The 27,515-nt window shown below is 43.5% G+C and overlaps 2 protein-coding genes across 3 annotated transcripts; one reads left to right on the top strand and one right to left on the bottom strand.

Annotated features, from left to right (window-relative positions):
• Nucleotides 1-458: 458 nt before the first annotated feature.
• CUNH11orf16 (chromosome unknown C11orf16 homolog) lies at nucleotides 459-15,902 on the top strand. The gene is made up of 8 exons (XM_029911540.1): nucleotides 459-613; nucleotides 3,894-4,048; nucleotides 10,605-10,838; nucleotides 11,370-12,056; nucleotides 12,898-13,085; nucleotides 13,770-13,960; nucleotides 15,098-15,347; nucleotides 15,740-15,902. Exons 1-8 carry the CDS (start codon nucleotides 459-461, stop codon nucleotides 15,821-15,823), a joined length of 1,944 nt encoding a protein of 647 aa, XP_029767400.1. The 3' UTR covers nucleotides 15,824-15,902.
• Nucleotides 15,903-16,833: 931 nt separating this feature from the next.
• AKIP1 (A-kinase interacting protein 1) lies at nucleotides 16,834-25,827 on the bottom strand. 2 transcript variants are annotated; one of them, XM_024195879.2, is made up of 6 exons: nucleotides 25,570-25,827; nucleotides 25,164-25,290; nucleotides 21,967-22,044; nucleotides 19,898-20,011; nucleotides 18,415-18,465; nucleotides 16,834-17,279 (listed from the first exon to the last, which is right to left on the bottom strand). In XM_024195879.2, the coding sequence occupies exons 2-6, from the start codon at nucleotides 25,278-25,280 to the stop codon at nucleotides 17,136-17,138; spliced, it is 504 nt and encodes a 167-aa protein (XP_024051647.1). In that variant the 5' UTR covers nucleotides 25,281-25,290; nucleotides 25,570-25,827; the 3' UTR covers nucleotides 16,834-17,135. The 2 variants fall into 2 exon arrangements, with proteins under 2 accessions (XP_024051647.1, XP_024051658.1); XM_024195890.2 differs by lacking the exon at nucleotides 18,415-18,465 and having other exon boundaries at nucleotides 25,570-25,825.
• Between the last annotated feature and the right edge of the window lie 1,688 nt (nucleotides 25,828-27,515).

Genomic DNA, 27,515 nt, shown 5'->3' with positions numbered 1-27,515 from the left:
TCTAGTCTAGGCTGTGAGCTCTTAGGGGTAGGAACTCCCTCCCACTGTTTATATAGTGCCTAGCACAATGGGGCCCTGATCTTCTTTGGGGCTTTGAGGTGCTACTGTAATACACAGCATATTGTATTATTATCTACCGAGTAGATGGATGTGAGATTTAATGACTTCATGTTTGTAAAGTGATGTGACACCAGCTCAACCACTTCCCTTTTGCCCTAACTGCATAGCAGCACTTTTGTTACCTCATATGGGGGCTTTTTATTTTAATCCCGCAGGTTCATGTGATCCTGTCTTGGTCAATAAAATTGTGTTTGATCATTCAAGGGTGCAAAATAGACTGTATATGCACAATGCATTCCTACACTCTAACCCCACCACGGTAAATGATACTTTGATCGAATGGATTATGTCTGTCACATGTAAAATCGAATGGATAAGTGTTAGACAGATGATCGTCTATGGGAGTATCGTTCCTTTGGCTGTTAACTGAAACACTCATGTACGTGCATGCGTCGCTTTCTTCAACACAGTCACTTCCTGTTGGTAATGAATCTATGGCAACCAGCTTAGTAACTGGAAACACTAGCAACAAACGACTTTTCACACCAAACAGGCAAAAGGGCAGGATTTCTGAAGTCAGGCCAGGTGTGGGATGACAAGATTGGGCACTCTCAATATCTGGTAAGTTCAATATATTCAGTTTCCAGAACCACTGTATCGAAGTAATTGAAGCTGCTCAGTAAACATAATATAATTTTATACAAGTCACTTTTGTCTTTGCTCTCCTGTGCCCATGCTGTATCTGTTCTGTGGATAAGAAGGGACTTTGCTCTTCAGGGCTGTCTGGCCAATATCTTTCCCAAGCACTAAATTCACTGCAAAAAAAATTTTAAATGTTAAATTAAAAATAAAATTAATTTGAAAATCAACACAAAATCTACCTTTACATTAATTATTTCATTAATCTTTGTGTGTAAGAATCAGTATGCTTGTAAAGTAATCAATATCCTTGACATTATTTGCTCATTTGCAGACACAAGTTTTGCAGAGATTATTACAATAATTGTTGCAATCTGTGATCATGTTGCAATTTATGATCCTGTTGGGTGTTTATGTAAAACACTGGTTTGTTAAATAAGAATTTTCTGAAATCTGACCATATTTCTCAAAAGAGTAGCCAGATAATAGTCTTTTATTCCAGAGAAGACGAGAGTAAAATCCACAGGTAACATTTTTCAAATGCAGCTAAATACCATAGGAGCCTAAATTCCATTTGCAAATGTAGTTTAGGAGCATAGCCCCATAGACTTTCAGTTTGAAAAATTGACCCCATGTATAAATATTTTAAAGAAATATAAAAAATCTAGTTAGAATAGAAGTGTCCTGCTAAATCTTGCCCAGGTGACAAGGTAGCTATTGCATTGTAAATCTTAATATGACAGCCACAGAATAGTTATCTTTCTCTTCACTTGTCAAATGTGAGCATGATTTCCTTCTTTTCCTAAAAGCATAACCTGTCATCATAAAACATGACAGAACAGCTGCAAGATGAAATTATTTCCCCTTAAATACATCACTATAACACGAGTAACAGGCAACATTAATCTAGTGCTACATTCAAAAGCTGTCTTCGAGCTCATTCGGCTATATCAGCTCCAGCTGTGATTTTTGTCATAGCTCATAAAATATGTAGGATTGGGATGGGACAGGATGCAGATAGGAAACATTTTAGGACGAATGAAGGTGCCGCAGGTGATGCTGGTGATTCCCTAGGTGGCATAACCATGAGACTCTCAGTGGCGTTCGAGGGCACTGTCCTATGAAGGACTTGATTTAAAACAGAAAATTCCCGAAGACTTTTCTAGTTTATTTAATGTTGCTAAGGTGCCGATCATCTTATGTAAAAGTCTGATTCAAAGTCTGTTGAAGTGAATGGAAAGGCTCTTATTGACATCAGTGGATTTTGGATAGTATAGGGGTGTTAACCACACTGACTTCTGGCCAAATTCAGGTCTGGTGAATTACATTCCACCCACCTAAATCCCCCCCTGTAATTTCAACTGAATACCTTAATCTTCAGTTCCTGTTGCTCTGCACTGCTAAACAGTTGTTATATTTCACACCAGAAGTGGCTGCATTTCAGTGGTAGGCAAAGTTTTGATTCATTTTCTTATGTAAAACTCCATTAATAAATGTTTTAAAGTCCTTTGGGATCCACTAGAAAATGCAAGTTGTCATTATCATCATTTAACTTGTATATTTCCGTAAAACCTGGTATGCTGTGTTTGTTCATCTCAAACACCAAATTATCACAATTCCATTTTGCAGGTAACTGCTTAGGAGGGAATGGAGAATCCAGGAAGCTCCTTGTTTACAGAGCACAAGTACTGCAGAGCAATGACAGCACTAGATAAACTCTCATGCAGCAACTTCCTAACTAATATCGATCCCTTCTCTAGTGGCTCTTTCATAGTGCAGCCTGCTTGGGTTACCAGACCTCTCATCCCCCAAAGGTAACAAAAAGTTCTTGCTTTTGTCTGTCATTTGCTTTGCAACACTGTTGACGATTGAAAACAAGCTGTGAAGTAAGCCCACTAACTAAAGAAATGCTCTGTGAGATAGGTCTATTGGTGCCAACTGTTCTTTACAAACAACTCCTTTCTCAAATCTGACAAACTCACTACACTTAATACATCCCTTTCATGGTATTTTCCCATGAAAGGTAGCATGTAAGGTCTCTACTGAAAGCTTGTAACTTATCAATACTCATAATCATCGTTAGATGTGTGTACAGGTAATATTTAAGGAATAATTTAACAATATTGAAAACTGTCGTATGGTCTTAAAGTTAGTCACCAGGGAATTGTATAACTGGGTAATAGTCCACTCAAGAGGGAAGGAGTTGTCATCCTTCCCTGGTAGGCTGGTGATGTAATACAAGGTTCAATTGTCTAACCATGCCCTATCCTAGAACAGTCATTGGAAAACCATCAAAGCCAACTGCAAACAATCAAAACCACTTGGAGGTAAAAAGAACCATTACAACAGACAGGGGATTGCCCTGTCTGTGAATAAAGACGAAAGACTGATTCAGTATAACACAGGATGGAAAAAGACTCCTTGTATCCATTCATTGAGGAGACATGTTGTTGAATGGGGGGCAGGTTTAATGAAAAATTGGATCCTGGTTCCTGTGATGCCAGCCAGAGACTGAACTGTGGGGGAGGGAGGGAACCTACTTTATTAGCTAGGAAAAGTAACTATTAATAAAGTGTAGGCCCTAGTTTGCATTTTATGATTTGTTTTGTATTGTATCTAGATGTTTCCATTACTGTCTCTTGTTTCTAGTGGAGTCTCCTTTTGTTTTATCATAAGTGCAGTACATTATACAGAAGTGGTGATTTAGGGTAAAAGTGGTAAACTGGAGCACACTGCTCCTTTGAGGGCAAAGGAGCTGGGATTTCTGAGAGTAGCCAGTACAGGGTCTGGATATCACAGGGGAATGCTTCAAGGGGACTCGGGACACCTCTTGTTAACCTGGGGCAATTAGAGGCTAGTTTCACTTCCAGCATAAGTTAGAGCAACTACTGCTGTAGGTTATACCAAACAGGATCACAGTGTGATCCTACCAAAACCACCAAACACCCTCCCCCACAGTGGTGTGAGGCTGAGAAGAGCTGCTGGAGTCAGTTATGCTGGAGTTATGCAAGCAAGGGATTCTCCTACACAGGTAAATCCTCAGCCAGCTCCTTCTGCCTGCTTTGCACCATAGGGGTGGAACAAAACAGGTCCACTAGGGCCCTGGATCTGGCCCTTGAAGGTTAATAGAGTGTCTTAATTTGACTCATGGAAGCTGTTTGCTCTCACCACTAACCCTTTTCTTTTTATTCAAGGTGCTCATGGATCAGCCACTGTCCCCATTTCCCTGACACAGCATATAAGCATATGAAGGTGTGGGAAAAATCAGTGAACATTGCTCATGTTCCTGTTCTAGCAAGAAGGGAATCTGATGGGTTTTATTATCTTGGTACAATAAAACAGGAGATAGAGGCAAGTAATCATTGGCTCACCTATCTTGTGTAGATATTCTTAATTTACTGTGTGCCTCCATTATAGTGAGATCTGTTCATTGTAGAAAGTCACCTGGATATCACAGTGGACTCTCCCAAAAGAGATTCACAAAGGGTCAAATTCATGGATTGCAGAATGCCCCCCAGTAGCACCTCTCTGCCACTTGAACCCCTGCTGTGGGTGGAACTGGGTTGAGGGGGCTGGGAGTGCAAAGGCAGATCAGCTGTGCAGTGGGGTCTGTGCATCATACAGGGTTTCTGTCCGTTCTGATATAGGCTGTTGCATGAAGTCAGGAGGCAAGTCACAAACAGAGCATCTGCATTTGTGATTATACCGTTCCAGTGGATTAAAGACCATGTAGAGGGGCAGTAGTGTCCAGTGGTCCTGCCCATCCTACTGTACCTATTGATTAATGGCATACTGTATGAGTCTGCTCGGGATAACAAAGGTATGGGCTGAGATGACACCTGTATGCAGACTCTATAGCTCACATTCAGCAGCCTCTATGCCTCCTTTGCTGTGCCTTCTCTTCCTGATGTCAGACTTTCTGGCAGCTATTCTAGTCTGCATGAGGGATTGTTGGCTTGTGGAAAGTCGGGGCATGCCCCTTATTCAGAAAACAAGGCAGCTGCTTGTGAGATAAGGGCTACCAGCTTGATCTCTTTAGGGAAGCGCCTGTTGTAACACTTTGCCTTCCCATTCTTCCACCAGCGCTTATGTTTTTTTGGAACTTCGTTGGCCCCAGTTGGACCCATCCTGCAAGGTTGCAAGGAGCCTTGGCTCCTGCTGCGAGTCAGGGCTCTCAGCACCTTGCAGGGACAGGCTCTTTGTTTCTGAGCCGGTCATGCTGGGCACTGAGCCACGTTTAGATGAATTTTGTGGTGTTATGGCCAGCGCCCCACCTACGGTTGTGAATAGACAGATAAACATCGATACTGCTGGAAAACTGTTAGCCATAAGTGTATACATAACACACTATATTCCTCTGCAAACCAAGGCACAGCATGTCTTTTCAGAGACACTAGTGAATGCTTTAATTCATTAAGTTGTTAGTACTTAAAACTTTAAAGAAAAAAGGGCCTATTCTTTTTGAAGAGCAGGGGAGTGGCTTGCTTCACTTGCTGATGCAAAGCTCCTTAACTGTTTTCTAAAAGATAAAATGCCTGGTTACCCAGTATGTAATAGGAAAGGATTCATGAGTGAATAGAGAACAGCTCTGAACTGCCTTCAGATACTTTGTCACCATCTATAAAACAACAAGGAGTCTGGTGGCACCTTAAAGACTAACAGATTTATTTGGGCATACGCTTTCGTGGGTGAAAACCTCATTTCTTCAGATGCTACCATCTATGTACAGGGTAGCTTGTGAAATCGGCAGCATCACATGAATTACAGCTGGGCACATAATCTCAGGCCTGTAGTGTCTTTTGCAGTGGAGAAAATACAGGTCTTAGTTGAAGTGGATATAGGGGGGGTATTTTACCGAGGCTGCCGAACACAAACATCCCCCTGTAGTTTTTTACAGTTCTCTAGATGAGAGACTAAGGGTATGTCTACACTACGAGAGTAGTTCGATTTTACTTAAATCGAATATGTGGAATCAATATTACAAAATCGAACGTGTGTGTCCACACTAAGGACAGTAATTCGACTTTGTGAGTCCACACTAACGGGGCAAGCGTCGACATTGGAAGCGGTGCACTGTGGGCAGCTATCCCACTGTTCCCGCAGTCCCTGCTGCCCATTGGAATTCTGGGTCGAGCCGCCAATGCCTTCTGGGTAAAAAAATGTGTCGAGGGTGCTTTTGGGTAACTGTCGTCATCCGTCCGTCACTACCGCCCTCCCTCCCTGAAAGCGCCGGTGGGAAATCAGTTCGCGCACTTTTCTGGTCAGTGACAGCGCGGACGCCACAGCACTGTGAGCATGGAGCCCGCTGCGACCATCGCTGCAGTTATGGCCGTTGTCAACACCTCGCAGCTTATCATCCACCTTTCCCAGAGGGAGATGCAGAGAAATCAGGCGAGGAGGCTACGGCAGCGCGGTGAGGGCCTGAAGTCTGAGAGTGGCACAGACCTGTCAGAAAGCACGGGACCCCGCGCCGAGGACATCACGGTGGCAATGGGTCATGTTGATGTTGTGGAACGGCGATTCTGGGCCCGGGAAACAAGCACGGACTGGTGGGACCGCATAGTGCTGCAGGTCTGGGATGAATCCCAGTGGCTGCGAAACTTTCGCATGCGGAAGGGGACTTTCCTCGAACTTTGTGAGTTGCTGTCCCCTGCCCTGAAGCGCAATGACACCCGGATGCGAGCAGCCCTGACTGTCCAGAAGCGAGTAGCCATAGCCCTCTGGAAGCTTGCAATGCCAGACAGTTACCGGTCAGTCGTGAACCACTTTGGCGTGGGCAAATCTACCGTGGGGGTTGTTGTCATGCAAGTAGCCAACGCAATCGTTGAGGTACTGCTCTCAAAGGTAGTGACCCTGGGAAACGCGCAGGTCATCATAGATGGCTTCGCCGCGATGGGATTCCCAAACTGCGGTGGGGCTATAGATGGAACTCACATCCCTATCCTGGGACCGGACCACCAGGCCAGCCAGTACATTAACAGAAAGGGCTACTTTTCAATGGTGCTGCAAGCACTGGTGGACCATAGGGGACGTTTTACGAACATCAATGTCGGATGGCCGGGCAAGGTTCATGACGCTCGTGTTTTCAGGAACTCAGGTCTGTTTAGACGGCTGCAGTAAGGTATTTACTTCCCTGACCAGAAAGTAACTCTTGGGGATGTGGAGATGCCTATAGTCATCCTCGGGGACCCAGCCTACCCGCTAATGCCCTGGCTCATGAAGCCCTATACTGGCGCCCTGGACACTTAAAAAGAACTCTTCAACTACCGGCTGAGCAAGTGCAGAATGGTGGTGGAGTGTGCTTTTGGCCGTCTCAAGGGGAGATGGAGAAGCTTACTGACTCGCTGTGATCTCAGCGAAACCAATATCCCCATTGTTATTGCAGTTTGCTGTGTGCTCCACAATCTCTGTGAGAGCAAGGGGGAGACCTTTATGGTGGGGTGGGAGGTTGAGGCAAATAGCCTGGCTGCTGATTACGCCCAGCCAGACAGCCGGGCGATTAGAAGAGCCCAGCGGGATGCGCTGTGCATCCGGGAGGCTTTGAAAGCTAGGTTCCTGAGTGAGCAGGGTAACCTGTGACTTTTAAGTTTGTGTACAGAGAAGCTGAACCTGCCCCCGTTTCTTTACCCACTAAATGTTCAGTATCCTCTCCAGTTACATACCCCGTTCCCCCCCTTCCAACACACTTTTAAAAATAAAATCACTTGAATTTTGTTAATGAACACCGTTTTCTTTATTACTGTTTTCGCGGGAAAGTTTTAAACCTGGGACGCAGACTGTGGTGGGGAGCGGGTGTAGTGTAGTGATGCAAATGACGCTTCTAAACTCCAGGAATGACAGGCTCTGCAGTGGTGGACTGGTTGTTTCAACGGAGCCTGCCACCCCTCTTGATCGGGACTCTGTGTGTGTGGGGGCTATGTGACTTTGTGGCAGGGGGAGGACGGTTACAGATCCCCTGCTGCGTGGCTCTGTGATCCAGGATAAGGACCGCGGCATAAGATCTCTAACTGCCCTCCCCCGCCACAAAGTCACAGAGCAACCACCCCCCCACACAACATGAAAACCACCTCCCAGACTGACCAGGGTAACTAGTGACTGCACTGTGTGTGTGCCCTGCTGCTGAACCTGCCCCCGCCTCTGTACCCTGCTAAAGGTGACTGTCCTGTCCAATTACCAACCCCCTTCCCCCCCTTCAGACAGACTCTCCTCTAAAAGAACATGATGGAAACCGTAATTAACAGAAAAGTATTTTTTATTAGCAACTACACATGAAACTGGGGGGTGAAACTTGGACGGGGGCTTGGGTGAGGCGGGAAGGAAAGGACTTGTCAAATTTTGGGGAATGAGAGCCTTCTAGTACTAGAGCAGTCTGCAGGGGTGGAGTGAGAGTTTTCACGGACTCTGCCGCCCCTCCTTCTTGGGACTTTGGGTGAGGGGGGTATGGGACTTGGTGGCGGGGGAGGGCGGTTACAGATAGACTGCAGCGGGGCTCTGTCCTCCTGCCTCCGGTCCTGCAGAACATCCACAAGGCGCCGGAGCATGTCCATTTGCTCCCTCATTAGTCCAAGCAGCGTTTGAGTCGCCTGCTGGTCTTCCTGCCGCCACCTCTCCTCCCGTTCCATGTGTGATCGGTGCATTTGGGACAAGTTATCCCTCCACTGGGTCTGCTGGGCTGCCTGGGCTCGGGAGCAGCCCATAAGTTCCGAGAACGTGTCCTCCCGTGTCCTCTTCTTCCTACGCCTAATCTGCGCTAGCCTCTGGGAGTGTGATGCCAGGCTAGGTTGGGAGACAGTCGCAGCTGTGGGAATGGGAAAAAGGGAGTGAATTCCTCAGAAAGATAAATTTAGTTGTGAACAAAGAACATAGTCTTTCTCTGTGAACAAGACCATGCACAGCACCTATCACATGCACACTCAGGACAAGGTCGAATTTTCGGCCTTCGCATTCAGTGCCTGGGGTCTTGCAGTGCAGATCAGAGAAGCGGGGCAGTACACCGGAATTTGTGTAGCAGGCTGACATGGTAAGCCGTAGACTTGTGGCTACTATTAAAACTTTAATAATAGCACTGGCCTCCTTTCACATTGAAAGCAATGCCAGTCCCTGCTGCCAGCAATCCGGCAAGCATGAACTCTGCCCCTGTCCCACCCCCTCGCGGCTGTCCCAGGGAAAGATCCCTGTATGCTGCCCCTCTCCCGCCTCCACCGCGTGGCTGTAAACCGCCGGTTACAGTTCTGTAAAGGAACGGGCAAGCAGTCCCAATACTAAAATTCCCCTACCTAATTCAAAGCAGGTCACCATGAGCGACATCACTCTGATGAGGATTTCAGAGACGGAAAAAGAAAGGATGCTTCGGGAAAGCCTGCAAAGACCAGGGCCGTATGCCGCCATGCTCTGCAGGGCAATGATCCCGGAGTACTTGCTTGTCTCCTGGCGCGGAAATGTTTGCTACTACGGAGGACCCAATAAGGCCGCTCTCCCCAGGAACCTGATGCAAAGGCTTTCCAATTACCTGCAGGAGAGCTTCGTGGAGATGTCCATGGAGGATTTCAGCTCTATCCCCGGACATATAGACCGGATTTTACTGTAGCTGCACTGGCAGGGACTAAACAGTAGAGCGGCTTGGGCAGAACAATCATGCTAAACCGGACATTGTTAGATTTTTTTCAGTAGTTGCACTGCCAGGGACTGAAAAGTTAAGGGCAAAGTAATCATGCAAAACCCATTGTTAATCTTGTTAATATTCCTGTTCTGTTAAAAATAAATGTTTACATGTTTAAAACACTTACTGGCTGATCCTTCCCCTGATTCTGTGTCCGGGTTAACGGCTGGGGACGGTTGGTAGGGGATCTCTGTAAGGGTGATGAAGAGATCCTGGCTGTCGGGGAAATCAGCGTTGTAAGCGCTGTCGACTGCCTCGTCCTCCTCATCTCCTTCCTCATCTTCCCCGTCCGCTAACATGTCCGAGGAAGCAGCTGTCGACAATATCCCATCCTCAGAGTCCACGGTCAGTGGTGGGGTAGTGGTGGTGGCCGCACCTAGGATGGAATGCAGTGCCTCGTAGAAACGGGATGTCTGGGGCTGGGATCCGGAGCGTCCGTTTGCCTCTTTGGTCTTCTGGTAGCCTTGTCTCAGCTCCTTGATTTTCACGCGGCACTGCATTGCATCCCGGCTGTATCCTCTCTCTGCCGTGGCTTTAGAGATCTTCTCGTAGATCTTTGCATTCCATCTTTTCGATCGCAGCTCGGAAAGCACGGACTCATCGCCCCACACAGCGATCAGATCCAAGACTTCCCAATCAGTCCATGCTGGGGCCCTCTTTCTATTCTGAGATTGCACGGCCATCTCTGCTGGATAGCTCTGCATCGTTGCCAGTGCTGCTGAGCTCACCACGATGTCCAAACAGGAAATGAGATTCAAACTGCCCAGACAGGAAAAGGAATTCAAATTTTCCCGGGGCTTTTCCTGTGTGGCTGGTCAGAGCATCCGAGCTCGGACTGCTGTCCAGAGCGTCAACAGAGTGGTGCACTGTGGGATAGCTCCCGGAGCTATTAGCGTCGATTTCCATCCACACCTAGCCTAATTCGACATGGTCATGTTGAATTTAGCGCTACTCCCCTCGTTGGGGAGGAGTACAGAAGTCGAATTTAAGAGACCTCTATGTCGAACTAAATAGCTTCGTGGTGTGGACGGGTGCAGAGTTAATTCGATGTAACGGCGCTAAATTCGACAAACTCCTAGTGTAGACCAGGCCTAACACAGCATGTGCTGCTTACTGTCACCATTCCTGCTGTCCTAGAGTTCAGGCCTAGTCTAAGCTGCCATGGAAGGGACTGCTGACTGCAGTACAAGGCCTTATATTATGTATTACATGGTGGGCTTCCTCATAATTATGTTTTGTTCCTGGTAACAGGGCGAGAGAGGAACTTTCCTGGTAGAGTTCGACAAACCACCTGCATCAGGTGACAAGTACTCGGTATGTGTGCAAAAAACATCCAGGGATGACATCCTTGAATATGTCAATGGAATGAGGCACTCCATACTCCCTGGAGACAAAGTGCTGGCACCCTGGGAACCAGACCTGGTCAGATATGGCCCTGGAACCATCCTACTGGGCATTGAAACACGGGATCCCCTGAGAGGTAAGAAGGGATCCCCTGAAGTGGTAAGAATGAACACTATTTTTGGTATTGCTACTGTAGCAGAAGCATCAGTGCAACTTGCAATGTTTATTTTAAAAATGTATACAGGTTGCAAGGGATGTAGTGGGAACTAGTAACGGATTCCTAGAAAGTGCTCCTTAGCAATACCTTGAGCATGAGAGTTAACTTCTAGATTGATCTACCTTTTATTAAGAAAACTAACTTTTTAAATTTGCACCTTCGCTATCCACTATGTCTAGTCTTTTAACACTTATTCAATTTAACTTCCTACTGAAACAAGGGCACCAGCTGTGGGGGAAAGGATAACATGTTCAATTCCTGAGACTTGATGCACAGGGAAGCCCTGTTTTCAAATGGGGTAGTTTTAAGAATATGGCTTATATTAGAATGCTCAGATCAGCACTGGGTTATTTATGCAGTGTATTAAATTGCTAAGACAAGTCAAGATGCTAGTATTTCCCAACCAGAGTGGTACTGTCTAATGGTATCTTACCTTTTTCTTTTCAATAGCTTCAGAGGATGAAGAAATCATGGTCTATTTTTGGAATGACAAGAAAGTGAAAGTACCACTAGGTGTGGCCTTATGGATTCCACCAGACACGTGGGAAAGGATAGTAGAGATGATTCACATGCCCTTCACCAGCAGATTAAAGTTTATGAACTCCCCCACCACCACTAGCTCTTACACTTCTACTTGCAGATGTCTAAGAGCCCCCATCCATTCATGTGCTTTAGATGATGGGCTGAGTAAGTACAGGTGGCCATGGCCATGCCCATTAATCTGCCCCCCTTTCCATGGTCACTGTCACAGTATATGCTGTTCACCAGTCCATGTGGGATGCATGTGCTGCTCCCATCCCAAATTCAATGCCTGGTGGCCTCTACTATCCACATCTTTGCTCCCTCAAAGAAGCACTAAACAGCAAGAGTCCAATAACAAGCCTACTGCACAACTTCTAGAATTGGAAAGTCCAAAGGAAAATGAACCAGCAGCAGCTACTGCTTCTGCTTCTTCCTCCTCCTCGTCCTCTGATTTAGAAAGTGAGGAGGAGACGTGCCTAACGAAGAGCACGGTGGTGGATAGTGCTGTTAATACAGATTCCAGCCTTTTCAAAAAACCCAAACTGAAAGATGCTGCAAGACCTGAGTGGAAGTATTGGAAGAGAAGCCACGCCAAGTCACATCCTAGGAATCCAGGTATAGTTCATCTCTTTCCTTGGTTACTTGTCAACAGGTGCTTCTTCACTGAAAGCATTCTATGAGCCTCTTCAGTCTGGCACTGTATCTCATTGAGTGTCAGACTTGAATGCAGGCCTATATCTCTGCTAGCAGTGACACAGATGTACTTGTAAATGTCTAACTTACCTTATTTCAACATTGCATCTGAAGAAGTGAGGTTCTTACCCACGAAAGCTTATGCTCCCAAAGGTGCCACAGGACCCTCTGTTGCTTATTTCAACATTGGTAGACAAACTGTGTGTATGATGCATAGAAAGCAGAAAACACATCTGACAATCAATATGCCATTAATCCTTTAACTACTACCTAGAATTTAAAATAGATTAAATACATTCATAAATCTGAAATTCATAAAAATGTTATTTTGTAACCCCACTCCCCTTTTTAAAAAGCAAAGCAAAACTTTGTATTGGGGCCTAAACCAGGCATCAGTTAAAAATCCCTCTAATTAATTTCTATAAATGCAAGATCTGCACCAAGTTTTGCCCTCTTCATCACATGTAAGGGTTCCTGTTTCCATACTTTATCCAGTGGAAAACCATGCAAAAATGGAATCATTCAGGAACACACGCACACAACTCTAAATTCCTGATCTTCCCCCCAATCCTGCCACATTTTTCATGGTGCCATCCACACAATTGACTTTTACTTTAGGAACAGATATCCAGAACCAGAAATCATGCACCTACAAGAGTTCCTTTTAGGTTAAATTGCACTTTCCTTTCCAAATGACTACCATTTTTAATCTTTAATGTAAATGTAAGATTATGCACATTAAATATAGTATCTATATCCCCAGGAATCAGCATTCCCAGCAGCAAGTGTACAAAGGGGAAAGCAGAATCCAGAACCATTTTCTCCTTGGACATGTACCCTGTTGCACCAACCAACCAGAGTGCAATGTTTGAAACTATTGAACAGTCTCCGAGAAGACATCTCACACTGAAAGATGTCTTAATCCACCATGATTTCAAGCCATCACTGGGGGTAAGTAATCTATGGTGAAACAGTATTATAATTAGGTACCTTGGTTCTTTAAATTGAAGATGATGTTCTGGATATCAGCTGAAGAAGCAAATGGCCCTGAAGTTACCCTGTTGCCTGCTAAACATCTCCCCCCCCTCCCAAGCCCCATATCTGTGTTGGGGAGAGAGCTCCTCTTCCAATTCAAGATACAGCTGGGCAGGATCTGAAGCCATCTTACACAGTTCAAAAAACTAAAACTTGGCATGTAACTAGATGGTGATTCAATTGAGCTTGTAACCTTGGAGACTGATCCAATGCCCACCGAAGTCATGGGAGCTGGATTAGGGCCTTAGGAAGGTAAGTAACTCCTATAGGATGCTTGATCCTGGGAATGGATGGCTCTGAAATTCAGGAGTAATAGAATCCAAGCAAGGAGCTCTCCTCCCTTCTACTTCTCCCAATGCAGCTCTGCACCAGCCTCACTCTATTTTTTATACTGCCCCAAAGCCTGATGCTTGTGGGTATTTTTCTAGAAATCAGTCCTGTAGATCAGATTCTGAAAGAATCTCTCCTCCCCCACCTCAAAATAGCAGACAATTTAGAGAGAATACTGCTCTAAAGTTCAGCTAGAGGATACAAAATGCATAAACTGAGTCAGAGGAAAGAGGACTAAAGTCCTAGTTTTCATGCTTCATTTTTCCCCAGCCACAGGCCACTCCTTTTTTAGAGAAACTTGGAGAAAATCAAATAGAACGTGAACGCCAGAGAAAATCCTGCATGGAACAAAAAAGGAAGAAAAAAATCCAACGACAGAAGTGGGAGTGTGAAAGAGAACAGCAGGCTGAAGAGAAGTACTACACTGCACAGGAACACCGGAGGTACATCACACAGGTCAAGTATTAGCTACTCTGCATCTTCCCTCTTTTGGTTCTATGGACTTTGACTACAGAGTAAAGCATTGTGCACACTAAACTTAGATGATTTCTGTTTTCAAAGGACAAAGCTCTTTCTACTGGTATGTATTCCTTAGAACTGAAACATCTTGGAATGTCTGTTCTACACACACTAGTGTTTTAATTCCAGTGAAGAACTCCTAATAGAAAACATGCACAGTAATTTCAGCTATCTGAGCAGAATGAGTGTCTAGTTTAAATTAGCAATATATGTCCACATTGTGCTCTGTTGTAACTGATTTATACCTTTTTTAGGAAACCGCTGTTCGTAAACTTCTTTGAAACAAGTACAAAACTTCAGACATACAGTACATTAATGGTTAGGTCATGTCAGACACTTGTTTCTACCAATTTTGAAATAAGTGACTAAGAAGTCATATCCCGCTGGACAGGGCTTGAACACAAGCCCCCGTGTCACACATAATTTTTACTGAAGTCAATAGCTTTGCATGTGGGAGGACTGCAGAGTTAGGCCCTGTATGTTTGTAAAGACTATAAAGAAACTAAATGAAGAGACTGAGTTGCATCTGTGGCAGGCCATCCTGTTCCCTGTAGTACTGGTGGCAGTAACAGAAGGGACATTCCTTCTCCGATTGATTAAAGATTTAAAGGATTGACTCGATAGGACATTCCCCAAAAGACACAGGCCCAATTTAATGTCCAACTAATGTTGTGAGACCAAGTTACAATGTGACTGTCCCTAAACACAGTTAAAGCACAGTTCTATCTTGTACTCTAGATGGAGCCTTAAACTACTTGACCATATCCTTTATAAACATACAACTGTAAGAGCCAACTAAAACTTCAGGGTGGGTTTTCAGAAATGCTCAGCTTTGGCCTAACTTTGCTCCCACGGACATGAATAGTGAAAGTCCCACTGAGTGCTTCTGAAACTCTATCCTAAGGTTTATTATTTTAAAACATTTATATTCCATTGAAGAGTTTATACACATGTAAAACTGCTTCCACTGGGAAAGCTACACTAGGTAAGTCTATTTATTTTGAGGATAGGAGAAGAGCAGACAAAAACACTGATTCTTTTCAGAACAATGCTTAACTCACTGGGTTTTTCTTCTCCAGGAACAAGAAGCTGCAGCATTTCGAGAATGAAGATAAGAAGGTAAAAGAACAAGACAGAAAGCAGAATCAGACAATGAAAACAAAGCAACTTACACAGCAGAGGACAAACCTGAAGATGCAGACTATGGCAGAGGAGGACAGGCAGAAAGGACAGCAGAGACTAGCTCATCTGCAGCAAGTCAGAGAGACACATGATCAGAGGGAATTTAATAAGTGTATAGCTGAAGAAATTAAAGAGAAACAATCTCAGGTAAACTACCCATCTATATAGGGTTATTTTTATACAGGGAATAAAGTGTGCTCTAATGACCTTCGCCTCTCCTTTAAACAAACAAAATCTGTAGGTAGCCAGAATAGCTTTATGGATAGTAGCACCACCTTAACCAATTGAAATAAATGCCATTTAGATGGAAATGAGGCAAGTACCTTCACTCTCCTGTCCAGGGGAAGTGTGTCTTTCCATATTAAGTTCCCACTGTGCTGGACTAGAAGCCAACACTCTTGGGGAGAGAGGAACAACAAGTAATAGTACAGAAAACCTGAAAAATTGGAAACAGAGAGCTTTAATAAGCCTCTTGTTTGTTCTCATGGTTTCAAAAAGTCTGTGGCAGGGATTTCAGCATGATGGTTTCTCTCTTGTAGGAAGCCCGAAGGAGAAGAGTGGAGACCCAGTACAAGTTAATGGCAGAAAAGATCTTTCAAGATGAAAAACAGAAGGGAAAGTAACCAGACAGCACAGAACAAAGGAGATACAAACAACAAATATTTATGTAGAATCCCAACCCGTTATGGCTACCATACTTAAAGCTTCCCCCAAATAAAGTCTATTGGAACCTTATTAGAATAAGCCAAGTAAAAGTTTGCATATGCATACTAAAACACGACACCCATTTTATTCATAGGTGCCCATTCAGCAAGCTACCTGAAGCCCATGAGAAGTCCCACTGACTTCAGTGGGATTACTCATATTCTTAAATTAGGCACATGTTGAAATGCCTTGCTGAATCAGGGCCTTTAACTCCCACTTCAGTTCACTATCTTTATCAGGTGTGTATGTGTTTTGCTCAAGTGGGATTTAGCTTAATGAAAGTGAAAACTAACAGTACTGGCAAAACTTACATTTATGTAGTAATAATTGGGCTTAATTGTTTTAACTGCAACCATGTGCAAGTTTTAGTTTGAATTAGAGCTTGTTTCTTCATTCATACCAGTATGACCAGTTATCAATTACAGTATTCTACATGTAACACTGTAGCCCAGGGGTAGGCAACCTATGTCACGCGTGCCGAAGGCGGCACGCGAGCTGATTTTCAGTGGCACTCACACTGCCCCGGTCCTGGCCACCTGTCCAGGGGCTCTGCATTTTAATTTAATTTTAAATGAAGCTTCTTAAACATTTAAAAAACCTTATTTACTTTACATACAACAATAGTCTAGTTATATATTATAGACTTATAGAAAGAGACTTTCTAAAAATGTTAAATGTATTACTGGCACGCGAAACCTTAAATTAAAGTGAATAAATGAAGACTTGGCACACCACTTCTGAAAGGTTGCTGACCCCTGCTGTAGCCAGATCCTCAGCTGCTGTAAATTGGCATGAATTTCAATGGAGTTACATTGATTTACAGCAGTTGAGGATCAGGCTTTTTACATTCAAGCAATTATAAATATAACTTACATGACTTTAGTTCCTAATTTAAAAAAAAAGTAAAAAATAATTCTCATCTCAAAGATTAATTTTTATCCTTTATTCCACTGATTGCTTGACTTAAAAATAACCCCAAGCTCTGGGTGATATGTCACATAATTGAAATTAAGGCATATTTATACAAACATTCATAATGTCCATGTACACAATGGGCTATAATAGCACTGAGTGTACAATAAGTAGACAAAGTGAGTAAAATAGAAGAGGCCCAGAGAAAGGAAGTTGTTAAAGTGCTAAAGAGAAACAGATATGCATAGCTTGTTATATTAATTCATTAGGAGACCGTAGTATTGTTTTATTCCTTTGATTGCTGAGGAAGAGTGATCATCATATACTGAAAGTTAAATCAATACTTTGTCCTGCATTAACATCCACCATGTGTGTCTGTTTCACCATATCCTCTGAGGTTGCTGTGACAGAATAGGTGCCAGGGGAAACTTCAATGTAGAGATCTTTGGAAGCCTTTCTAGCCTGAAAGGGGAAAAAATAAATGGTAAGTAATACTGTTTGGAATTTTTTAGTTTATATAGTTACATTTCAACTGATATATTGACATATTAACATTTTTCAAAATATACTGGCAGGACGGACGTTAGTGGTAGCAAAATTTCTGTCCAATACAAAAATTAGCAAGCTGTGATTGTAAAAAATTGCCATATTCACATCCTTTCATTTTTTTTACGTATACTTAGGTAGAAATAATGTGCTAATTAGCTATCCTCTAACACTGGGAAAAATAGGGTTGTCAAAATAAATATAACTTTAATATGGGTAATAACACAAATTTAGTAGAAAAAAAATCTTGTTTGGGGTTCTGATAAAGATTCCATATTTCTCAATTTCTGTGGCCCAGAAGCCATAGCAACTGGTTCCTAAAACTGCTTCAGCAAATTAGCCTTTGGAAAATGTAAAGTATTTCTCTTCTTCCCACTGACCATTAAGCCTACTGCGTCAGAATTATATCTCTCCACCAAGTTAGCGCAATGACTGACACCCACAACCAAAATTAACTTTCCACCGTTGCAGCAGATAGTGTGTTCAGTAGTTAACATCTTTAAGGAGAATTCTGAAACACCATGTGATCTCCTCCCACAGTGGAATTTTCTAGGCCAGATCCTTGGCTGTGATATGGTCCCTTTGCATCATTCAAGCAGCACAGCTGGCTCAAAGTTACACCTGCCTGGCTTTGCTCCAGTACAGGAAAGGTGCCAGAAGTACACGAAGGTGTGTCTGAAGGACTGCTGGACTGTTACTGCTGGTGTAAGTTAGAGAATGCCTAAAACAATTTAATCATCCACTTACAATTCCTCACAAATTTCGCATCCATCCAAAATCCAAACATGGATCACCTTCATTAGACATGTGCCAAAATTTCACAATTTGGCTTCCATTTTGTGTGTGCACAAACACCTGTGTGTGTTTTCGTTCTAGCACTCACACCTATATGCAGTGGTGATAGATTTTGCACATGTACATTCTATCATATGTGATGGCAGGTAATAGGGCAAAATATTTTTTTGCATTATCCTTAAAACTTTTCACTTGACTATAAATAGGAGCTAGAATTTTCATTTATTGATTAGATTAAGTAACTCCAAATACTAACAAGTTGCTTGGGGGTTTCAGCTGGATTTGACACTGGAGAGGTTTCATTTTTCTGGAAAAGAAGTGGAAAGATGCTAGTCATTAAATTCCTTAACCTGTCAGTTCTGGATTCTGTTTAGTGTTCCACTTTGGGATCTCTTTCATCGTCCGTTAGTGTTTAGCTTATGCCCTGAAGCATTTTTCCAAATAAGTATCTTGCTATACTGGGTCAGAAAGAGTGCAGAGGAATTTTGATATAATTGGATTTAAAAATAAATAAATCATGGAAACATTAAGTTTGCAAAACCTAAATTTGGCTAAACCTGTATTTTGGTCCAAAATGTACCTGGTGAAGTCCCTGTAAGCAGCAAATACTTGCCTTTCCAATAAGGGAGGGCATGAGAAAGATGGAGTAGTCTTGTGTCAAAATGCAGAAAGTTCTAAAACTGAATTTACGCAATACAACACCTAAAACATTAAAACTGGACCGTGAGAAAAACTCAGATCACTTTAGTCCTTAACTGGAGTCCTCATTTTTTATTATTTTAATACAATTATCCCAATATGAACCTCACAATCTGCTGTCGTAAGGGGGTAAATTAAGCAAGTCTGGCAGGCTGAATCACTGAATGCTGTTGGTTCCACTGTTCAGTTTACCCCTGCAACATGATACATTATTATGGAGCATGCTGCAAGGACCTACAGTAGGAAAATTATATAAATGGCAGAAAAGATTAGTGGTAAAAATATGAAAACAAAAGTAGGAGAGACATCTTTGATCATTGGTAAAACTAAGAATGCTTGTTAATAACACTCTGGCTGAGAAATGGAAGCTCTGAGTACACTGAAAGTCTGAATTAGAGCCTTTATTCAAAGTCAGTTTTAGACCTTTCACCCTTCTGACAGTCGAACAGGCATACTTTGGCACCTGTGCCCCTTTCTGGTGCTGCTGTCCCCACGCAATTAGTCTCCTTCAGCCAAAATAGCTAATAAATCCTGTGTCACTGTATTATTACTATTGTTATTAGAAATGCAGGATAGGACTGCTGCAATGTGAGGACAACAGGGTGAAAGTGCCTTGGAAGTTGAATGTGTGTTACACTGCAGTGTGCCATACCAGTGTGTCACACAGCCATGCAGAGACCTGCATTTAGGATCCTGTTCCTTTGCTATGCAAGGATTGGGAATACAACACAGACAGCGCACACAGCCCTGGAAAGGGAGCACTTGAAGGAGTGACTCCCTTCTTCCTACTAGCAGGCATTTGGAGTGACTGCATGTGTCTCCTCCCACCCCCTCAGCTAGAGGGAAAGATCATCTCTCTCTAGATTCTTATATTGGCACTCATCACTGTAGTATCTGAGCACTTTAACTGAAACTCAGATTAGTGTGACAAAGGGCCTGGAGAGGGGGCAGGCACAGGGGGATCCCTGAGAACATTATGCAGACATCTCCATGTCTTGGATGAGGAAAAGAATGAAATTAAACATGAGCACTACACTTACCTCTTGTTCCAATGTCTGTAACAAGTTTTCTGCTGCTTGTCTGCTGTGATATCTGCAGATGTGTTTAATTTCATTCTCTTGGCATCTACTTGCTGGCACGTAGCTATAATATTTCTGGAAGACAGTTAAAGCAAAGAGGATTACATAGCCAAACATCACAACCACACCTAAGAAATCCCTTCTTTCACAGTGAAAACTAAAGAGCGGAAACGCACTGTTGTTGACCTTTTGAATTAAATCAGCTGATCTGTTCCCATGTTAGAAATGGGACTATACCCTGAAGCATCAAGTGACTTGAAACCAACCCCTTCAAACAAAGTACTTGAGAATGACTCTACTGCCATCTGCTGTTCCCACTCAAACAAAACACATGAAACTTCTGTAGATTTGCTCTGTTGGGTTCCTAGATGGTGAAAGTAGGAAGTTCAATTTTACTTATTTATTTCCTCCATCTGATCAGACATGTGGCCAATATACATTTTCGTTTCCAATTCCACTACCTTGCTTTACTCCTTTTTGTTACAAATGGAAACAGTTTACATTTGGCAATTGGTTAGTCTAATTTTTTTTGTTTATATTGTACATGTGCCCAAAATTACATAAAAATAGAACAGCTACACTGACATAATGGCTAATATGTCACATATCATTGCATCGTAAAAGTCAGGGTGGATCTCTCTGTAGTGAAGTTTGGGAGAAAAACTTTTGACATTAGGTAAAATTTTCCAAAAGTGCTGAAATGACTTAACAGCCTAAGCCCCATTTTCAAAAGTGAGTTAGTCACTTAGGAACACAAGTTCCACTGATTTTCAATTACACTTACACACTTTGAAAATCTGACCCTAGAATTTATGGGTAAGAGAATCCCCCCTCCCAAAATTATGATCTTGGAGAGCACATAGGACAGCATGGTCTAGTGGACTGAGCATGAAGGGTGGAAGCCAATGACTCTCATCCCCATCCCAGCTCTGCTACTGATTCCATTGAGATGTAGCAAGATTTAGGGTCTTGCCCAATTTCCTCTTTTGTAATATAGAGATGATAACTTCCTGTCCTGATTGATGGTTGACTAGTGTTTACACAATGCTTTGAAATTATAAAAGGTACTGTCCAAAACAAAACTACTTTAGTGGTGTGAATGTCTGTGTACCATTGGAAGCAATTGTGTCTATAGATGCATGGGCACTTTACAAGGGTAAATAGTGGTTAACAAGATTTATCTAGCACAGATATGATGTATGCAGTGGATAGCTCCTCCATTTGAAGTGTCTCTTTCTGCCCATAACTACTCCATAATCAAACTTTTCTTCCAGCTGAGAGGAAGAAATGGGCAGCTGCCTTAGGCTGTTACTCCATTACAATTCCATCAATGCTAGTAACAGTGGGAATGTTAGTACAGGCCAGGTGGTGGTAGTGTACATACCAGCATATTATCTAACCCAACTCAGAGCAGGTTTAAAAGACAGTGGTAAAAATGCATCAGTCTAAACTTGCTCTCACACAGATGCAAACTAGACACAATCAACTCAGGGCTAAACAGGGATTGGGAATGGCTGAGCCATTACAAACATTGAATCTATCTCCCCTTGTAAGTATTCTCACACTTGCTTCTTATCAAAGTGTCTGTACTGGGCTACCTTGATTATCACTTCAAAAGTTTTTTTTTCTCTTACTTAATTGGCCTCTCAGAGTTGGTAAGACAACTCCCACCTGTTCATGCTCTCTGTATGTGTGTATATATATCTCCTCGATATGTTTCACTCAATATGCATCCGAAGAAGTGGGTTGTAGCCCACGAAAGCTTATGCTCTAATAAATTTGTTAGTCTCTAAGGTGCCACAAGTACTCCTGTTCTTTTTACAGATACCATGGTGAGGGTGGGAGATGTTCCTAGATTTCTTGTTTTAGACAAGGCCCTAGAAGCCACTACCGAAGCTCTTATTGATCAACTTGTGAGGTTGCTCTGAATCTCTAATCCATTCCTAGTTTTCCTAACAGCAATGGAACTGAGCCACTAACAGGCACAACATTAGGATATTTCCCCCCATCCCTCCCAACATAAAATTTACCTCACACTCCTTTGTGGTTCGACTCATGAACTCCACTACTGAAGCAAATGCTGCATTGAGACGTTCAGAATCTTCTTCCTGTGATTAAACAAATTTGTATAAGTCATTATGTCATGTTATTTGGTTGAAAGCAAAAACCTGCTGAGGCACCTCTGCAGCTCATGCCTTGTGCATTTAATTCATAAAAGCCAGTCCAGTTGGACATTACTGCAGTGATGCTAGCAGCTTAAACAACAAAATCCTGATTAGTTCTGATGGTTTTCTCCACGGTGAAACTGAACCATCTGTAGGCTATTACTGTATGTTATGTAGCCAATTAAAAACTATGCCACACTGGCTTTACTCTATCCTTGGTAACATACATCAGAGGCAATGAAGACCTTTACTGTATGATTACATTCAGTCAACCCACGGCTACACTATGTGAAACAATTACCTGACTTCAGTCTCTCTCAAAGCACCGAGTTAGATAATAATTTATTTGTTAAGCAGCCTTGAAGATTTCATGCTTGCTTTGACTGTTTACCAAACAGAAAGGTAACCAAGCTTGACTTTGTACTAAGGGATATTAAAAAGTGTCCTCATGTGTTATAGCTAATTAAAATGTAAACACTACATGTCTAAGTCCTGCACATTCATATGATAGGTCCCTATGGGACATGAGGTATAAGGGCAATCATTAAGGATATGTCTATAATTAAAACACTGCAGCAGTATCGTCTCTCAGAGTGTGGATTTTTCCCTGAGAGATGCAGCTATACCAATGTAAGTTTTCAGTATAGACCAGCCTTAGATTAACATTTTTGTGGAACTGAGTTTCACATGTATTAGTTTATATTCACTGGTATTTTCAATCCTACAGCTCTCTCAAAATAAATCTTTTTCATTACATTCAATTTGCCTCCATTTCAAACCTACAATATTTGAACAATTGCAGTTAACATGTCACCTTCAAAGCTCAAGGTTAGCAGTGTCTTGACATGGGGCAATACTCAGTCAGCAAGTCGGGCTGCAATGCTTTTGCAACCCTCTCTGTCTTGTATTGATTTCACAACTTACACAGCAGCCTGACAACTCTACATGGTAGAAAAACTAGGAGAGTCAACTCAGTGTGACCATGCTGAATGAGTTTCAGTAGAGCATGATCACTCCCTGCATGAGCAATAGAGAACGTACCACCTTGTTCCAATTTAAGTGTCCGCAGATATATACAGAAAATCTATTTAAGTTATTCAGGGAAGGGTTCAGTCTCCTTACCTGTCTGTAAGATGCTATACAATTCTCTATCACTATAAATTAAACACACCCACCACCTAGAAAATACCCAAGCACCAGTAAGTGCTTAGTTTGAGAACACCGTTTAAAGTATTTTTCATATTTAAAAAATTAAAACCATAGTTAATAAGCTGAAGTATAAATTACTGTAATATATTAGCATCAATTCATCCATCACTAAAATACAGATACCTGCGGGGCTAGATGGGACAGCTGTTTAACAGCACACAATTTCAGGCAGGAACTAAACACTACCTTACACAATTGAAATTTCAGAGGAATTTTTAGGGAACTAACACCATTGTGCAAGACTGGGAGTTGGCTACTTAAAGCATTATTGCACTGCAGGCATTATTTTTTATTATTATTTTTTATTTATTTATTTATTATTTATTTTTTTATTTTATATATATATATATATATATATATATATATATATATATATAAAAAATTTATTATTATTGCCTGCATTACTCTGGAGGGAGTTTATGGTGTCGGAGACAAACATGATTTGTGTGTGCTGAGCAAGTCATCCAAATATCCAAAGGAATATAGGGTGAGATTTTAAAGAGACTTGTGCTCTCAAGTCACTTAGATACTTTTGAAAATCCTAGCCATAGTCAACATGCACTGACTCCTTACAATATTTATTCTTAAAAGTTATAGGGCATGGGACCAAAATTCAAATGGTGCCCTTACTTAAATCTCAGTATGCCACTTAACAGTGGACCTTTTTCCTCAACAAAGGTTCAACTGCTCACTTTATTTTTCAAATCATCTTGCACATTACTTAATATGGCCAGGTGTGTTATAGTGTCATATACAATAACTGCATATTTTAGATCCCCAAAGTGCTTTGAAGATAAAAAGAAAATTGTATGTGCCAAGTGTCTATACATTATATTAAACTTAGCTATTAATAATGCAGAAAGACTGCAGAACTATATTAAGCAAAAATGCTATTCAACAGATGTGCAAACACAAGGGACTAGTGGTGGGATCTACTTATCGTGTCATATGTTGAACTCAGGGCCAGCTCTATGTTTTGTAAGAGCTGTCTGCCAAGACATACGGGACTTCCCAGCTTCCTTTGAGCTGTAACTTAGGGCTTATCTACACTTACATTTTATAGCGCTCTAACTTGCTGGCTCAGGGGGGTGAAAAGTCACCCCTGAGTGCAGCAAGTCTGGGCGCTTTAAAGCGCTAGTGTAAACAGGTTCCGAGCGCTGGGAGCCACACTCCCAGCGATCAGAGCCAATCCCCTCATGGAGGTGGATTACCAGCAGCGCTCGCACGTGACCACACTCGCACTTCAAAGCGCTGCCGTGGGAGTGTTCCCGCGACAGCACTTTGAAGTTTCCAGTGTAGCCATGCCCTTAATCCCCCATCTCTACTCTTGCCTAAGCAGGGAGAATGGACTGAAATTCTCTGGCAGAAGCAAGAGGGATGGGCACTAGAGAAAGTATACAAGTGATAAGTTGGTTGTGGAAGGTTGCCACCTTTAAAAAGTATTTTTAGCTGGCCAAAATAATGATGCCAGGTTTCCACGGTGACATTGTTACAGCCCCATCTTCTATAAGCAACGTCATCAATGAGTTGTTACAGACCTGACACGATAGAGTCAGAGAAGAGAATCTGAAGTTCTTCTAGCCCCATAAAGTCTGGATTTGTTTGGTTCAGCAAGCAGGTCTTCAAGAGGGGGTACAGGGGGGACACAACATCCCCCAAATCCGTAACTGCCCTGGGTAAATCAGAAGAGGCCGCAACCCTCCACACTTAAGTGGCTATTCACGCCTAAAACTAGCACCGGATTAACTACCCCTGTACTCTTCCTGGAGCGCAAGGGAAAGCTGCACTGATTGTTCCTAAGGGTTCGTTAGTAAAAGCCAGACTGGGAGGAATTGCTGTTTCTAGACACTGACCACAGGCTCCGGCCAGCTCACTTTCCGCCGCTTAGCCCGTTCCAGGACCTCCTGAGCCAGCCCTGCCGTGCGCTGAGCGATGCCACAGGTCCGCCTCGCTGGCCGGCCGCTCGCCATTCCTCGGGCCCTGGCCGGAGAGACACAGGCAGACTCATCAGAACAGCCCCCCCGCTGGCTTAGGGGGAGACAGAGCCCGGGGGTGGGAAGTGGGGGCCAGCTCCCCGATGCTGTCTGTGCTGTAGGCTCAGCGGGGCAGGGCCTGGGCCTTGCCAGGCAGCCCGACAACCAACAACCGCAGAGGCAGGCAGCGCTGGGAAGCTCCCCGGGGCTAGTGCCGAGGGGCCGCTGCAGACACTGCCCCACGGGGCGGGGGCAGGGCCTCGGGCCGCCCGGCGGCGGCACTCACCGTGTCTCGGTGCAGCGCGGGGGGAAGGGAGGGAGGAAGCAGCAGGGCGGTTGGCTGCACAGCTACAGGCGGGCAGGGAGCAGCGCCTCCCTCCCCGCGCTTATCAAGGCCAAATGCCGGCTCCGCTAGCTGCGGCGGCCTGCGCGGGGCGGGGCGGGGGCTGGTGCCGACTGCAGGCCGGTGCGCCGCGGCCGCAGCTGCTGCTCCCCTCGCCCCACGCGGGCCGCGCCTGCGGCTGGAACACGGACAGTGCATCACAATGCGCGTGCGCTGAATGGCCGCCGCGCGCCGCCTGCTCCGCGGACACGCCCCCCGCCGCGGGAGGAGCTCAGTCTCGGGCCTGTTCCCAGGGGCAGTTCTCCCGGTTCTATAGCGGGGCTCTGCCTCGGGGAAAGCGCTCCCCGGGCCTCGCAGCGGGGCTTGCCCGACCCCGCGCGGCTCCCAGGGGCGATGCACCCTCCCCTGCAGCTGGAGGTAGCTGCTCCCCCTTAGGGTCAGGAGTACAAGAATGGCTGAACTTCAGTTTCTTAGCCCAAAAACCCCTCTCGGCATATTAACGATATGAACGTCCCCATGGCAACCCCGAGCAGATTATAACCCCTGCTCGGTAAAGTTCCTTGAAATTGTATTAGTCCTCTTTGTCAAGTGCAGGTCTCCTCCTATGGGCTCTAAATCAGTGGTTCTCAACTAGGGGTACCCGGAGGACCCAGAGGTCTTCTGCGGTGGGGTGGGGGACATCAACTCATCTAGAGATTTGCCTCGTTTTACACCAGGCTACATAAAAAGCACTAGCGAAGTGAGTACAAACTAGAATTTCATACAATGACTTGTTTATGCTTTTCTATATGCTATACACTGAAATGTAAGTACACTGTTTACATTTCAGTTGATTTATTTTATAATTATATGGTAAAAATGAGAATGTAAACCATTTTTCAGTAATAGTGTGCTGTGACACTGTTGTATTTCTATGTCTGATTTTGTAAGCACGTATTTTTACATGAGATGAAATTTAGGGTATGCAAGACAAATCAGACTCCTGAAAGGGGTACAGAATTCTGGAAAGGTTGCTCTAAGTGACTCCAGATGAAATGTGTCCCATTTACAAATAAAATGATTGTTTTAGTTTAATTGTCAGACCTGCAAATGCAGCCTGGGCTCCCAGAGCTAAGCAGGACTCTGTCCATCTCCTACATCATCCCCAGTTTTGTAGACCTGACTGTATTTGAAGATACACAAGCTGGAACAGAATCTACAGCTCAATCAGTCATAGCAGCATTGAGTCTGCAAGGTGAACAGTAGTAAGAAAAGCAGTAAAAAAGTTAGTTTTGTCACTAAAATTAGCAGGTGGGACAATAGGCACAAAGCTAGATCTGTTGAATAACAAGGGGCCAGTTTTATGTAGTCATCTTTGAGAGTACCATACAACTGCTCTTAAGTCATTAACAACAGCAGGGCTGGATTTAGGACAGGTGACCTAGGTGCTTTGGGTGCTGGGCTTTGGGGGTGCCGTTTTTGTTAATGACAAAAGGGAAAATAGAATGTTTGAAGTAAAATGTTTCAGGTATTCTGTATGTGGATTCATTTTTCACTAACCTCCTAGAATGTTCTGGACCTTTGTAGAATCTCATAGAATCTTCCAGACTTTCTGAGAACTACATTTTCCTCAAACCTCCTATAATGTTGCCTCACAGGTATATAAGGGCGGGAAGTTGCAAGCCAATCAGTGAGGAGATATGAGAATGAACTGAAGTGAAGTGAGAGCCTAGCTGCGATATTGTGAACCTTGTTTTATTCTGTAATTGTGAAAGTGTACTTGTGTTGTAAGACTTGAAGAGTGTAAGTAGCACCTAATTAAGGACATATTTACTGAGACACCAGAGATATATATCGAACCCCTCTCCACACAACAGTATAAAAGAAATAGTTACTTCTTTTGCCATGCT

The sequence above is a fragment of the Terrapene carolina genome, unplaced genomic scaffold, assembly GCF_002925995.2.
Source record: "Terrapene carolina triunguis isolate 2854851 unplaced genomic scaffold, T_m_triunguis-2.0 Scaffold96, whole genome shotgun sequence".
In the NCBI taxonomy this organism is placed as follows: domain Eukaryota; kingdom Metazoa; phylum Chordata; order Testudines; family Emydidae; genus Terrapene; species Terrapene triunguis.
This window is presented reverse-complemented; position numbering and strand designations above follow the sequence as displayed.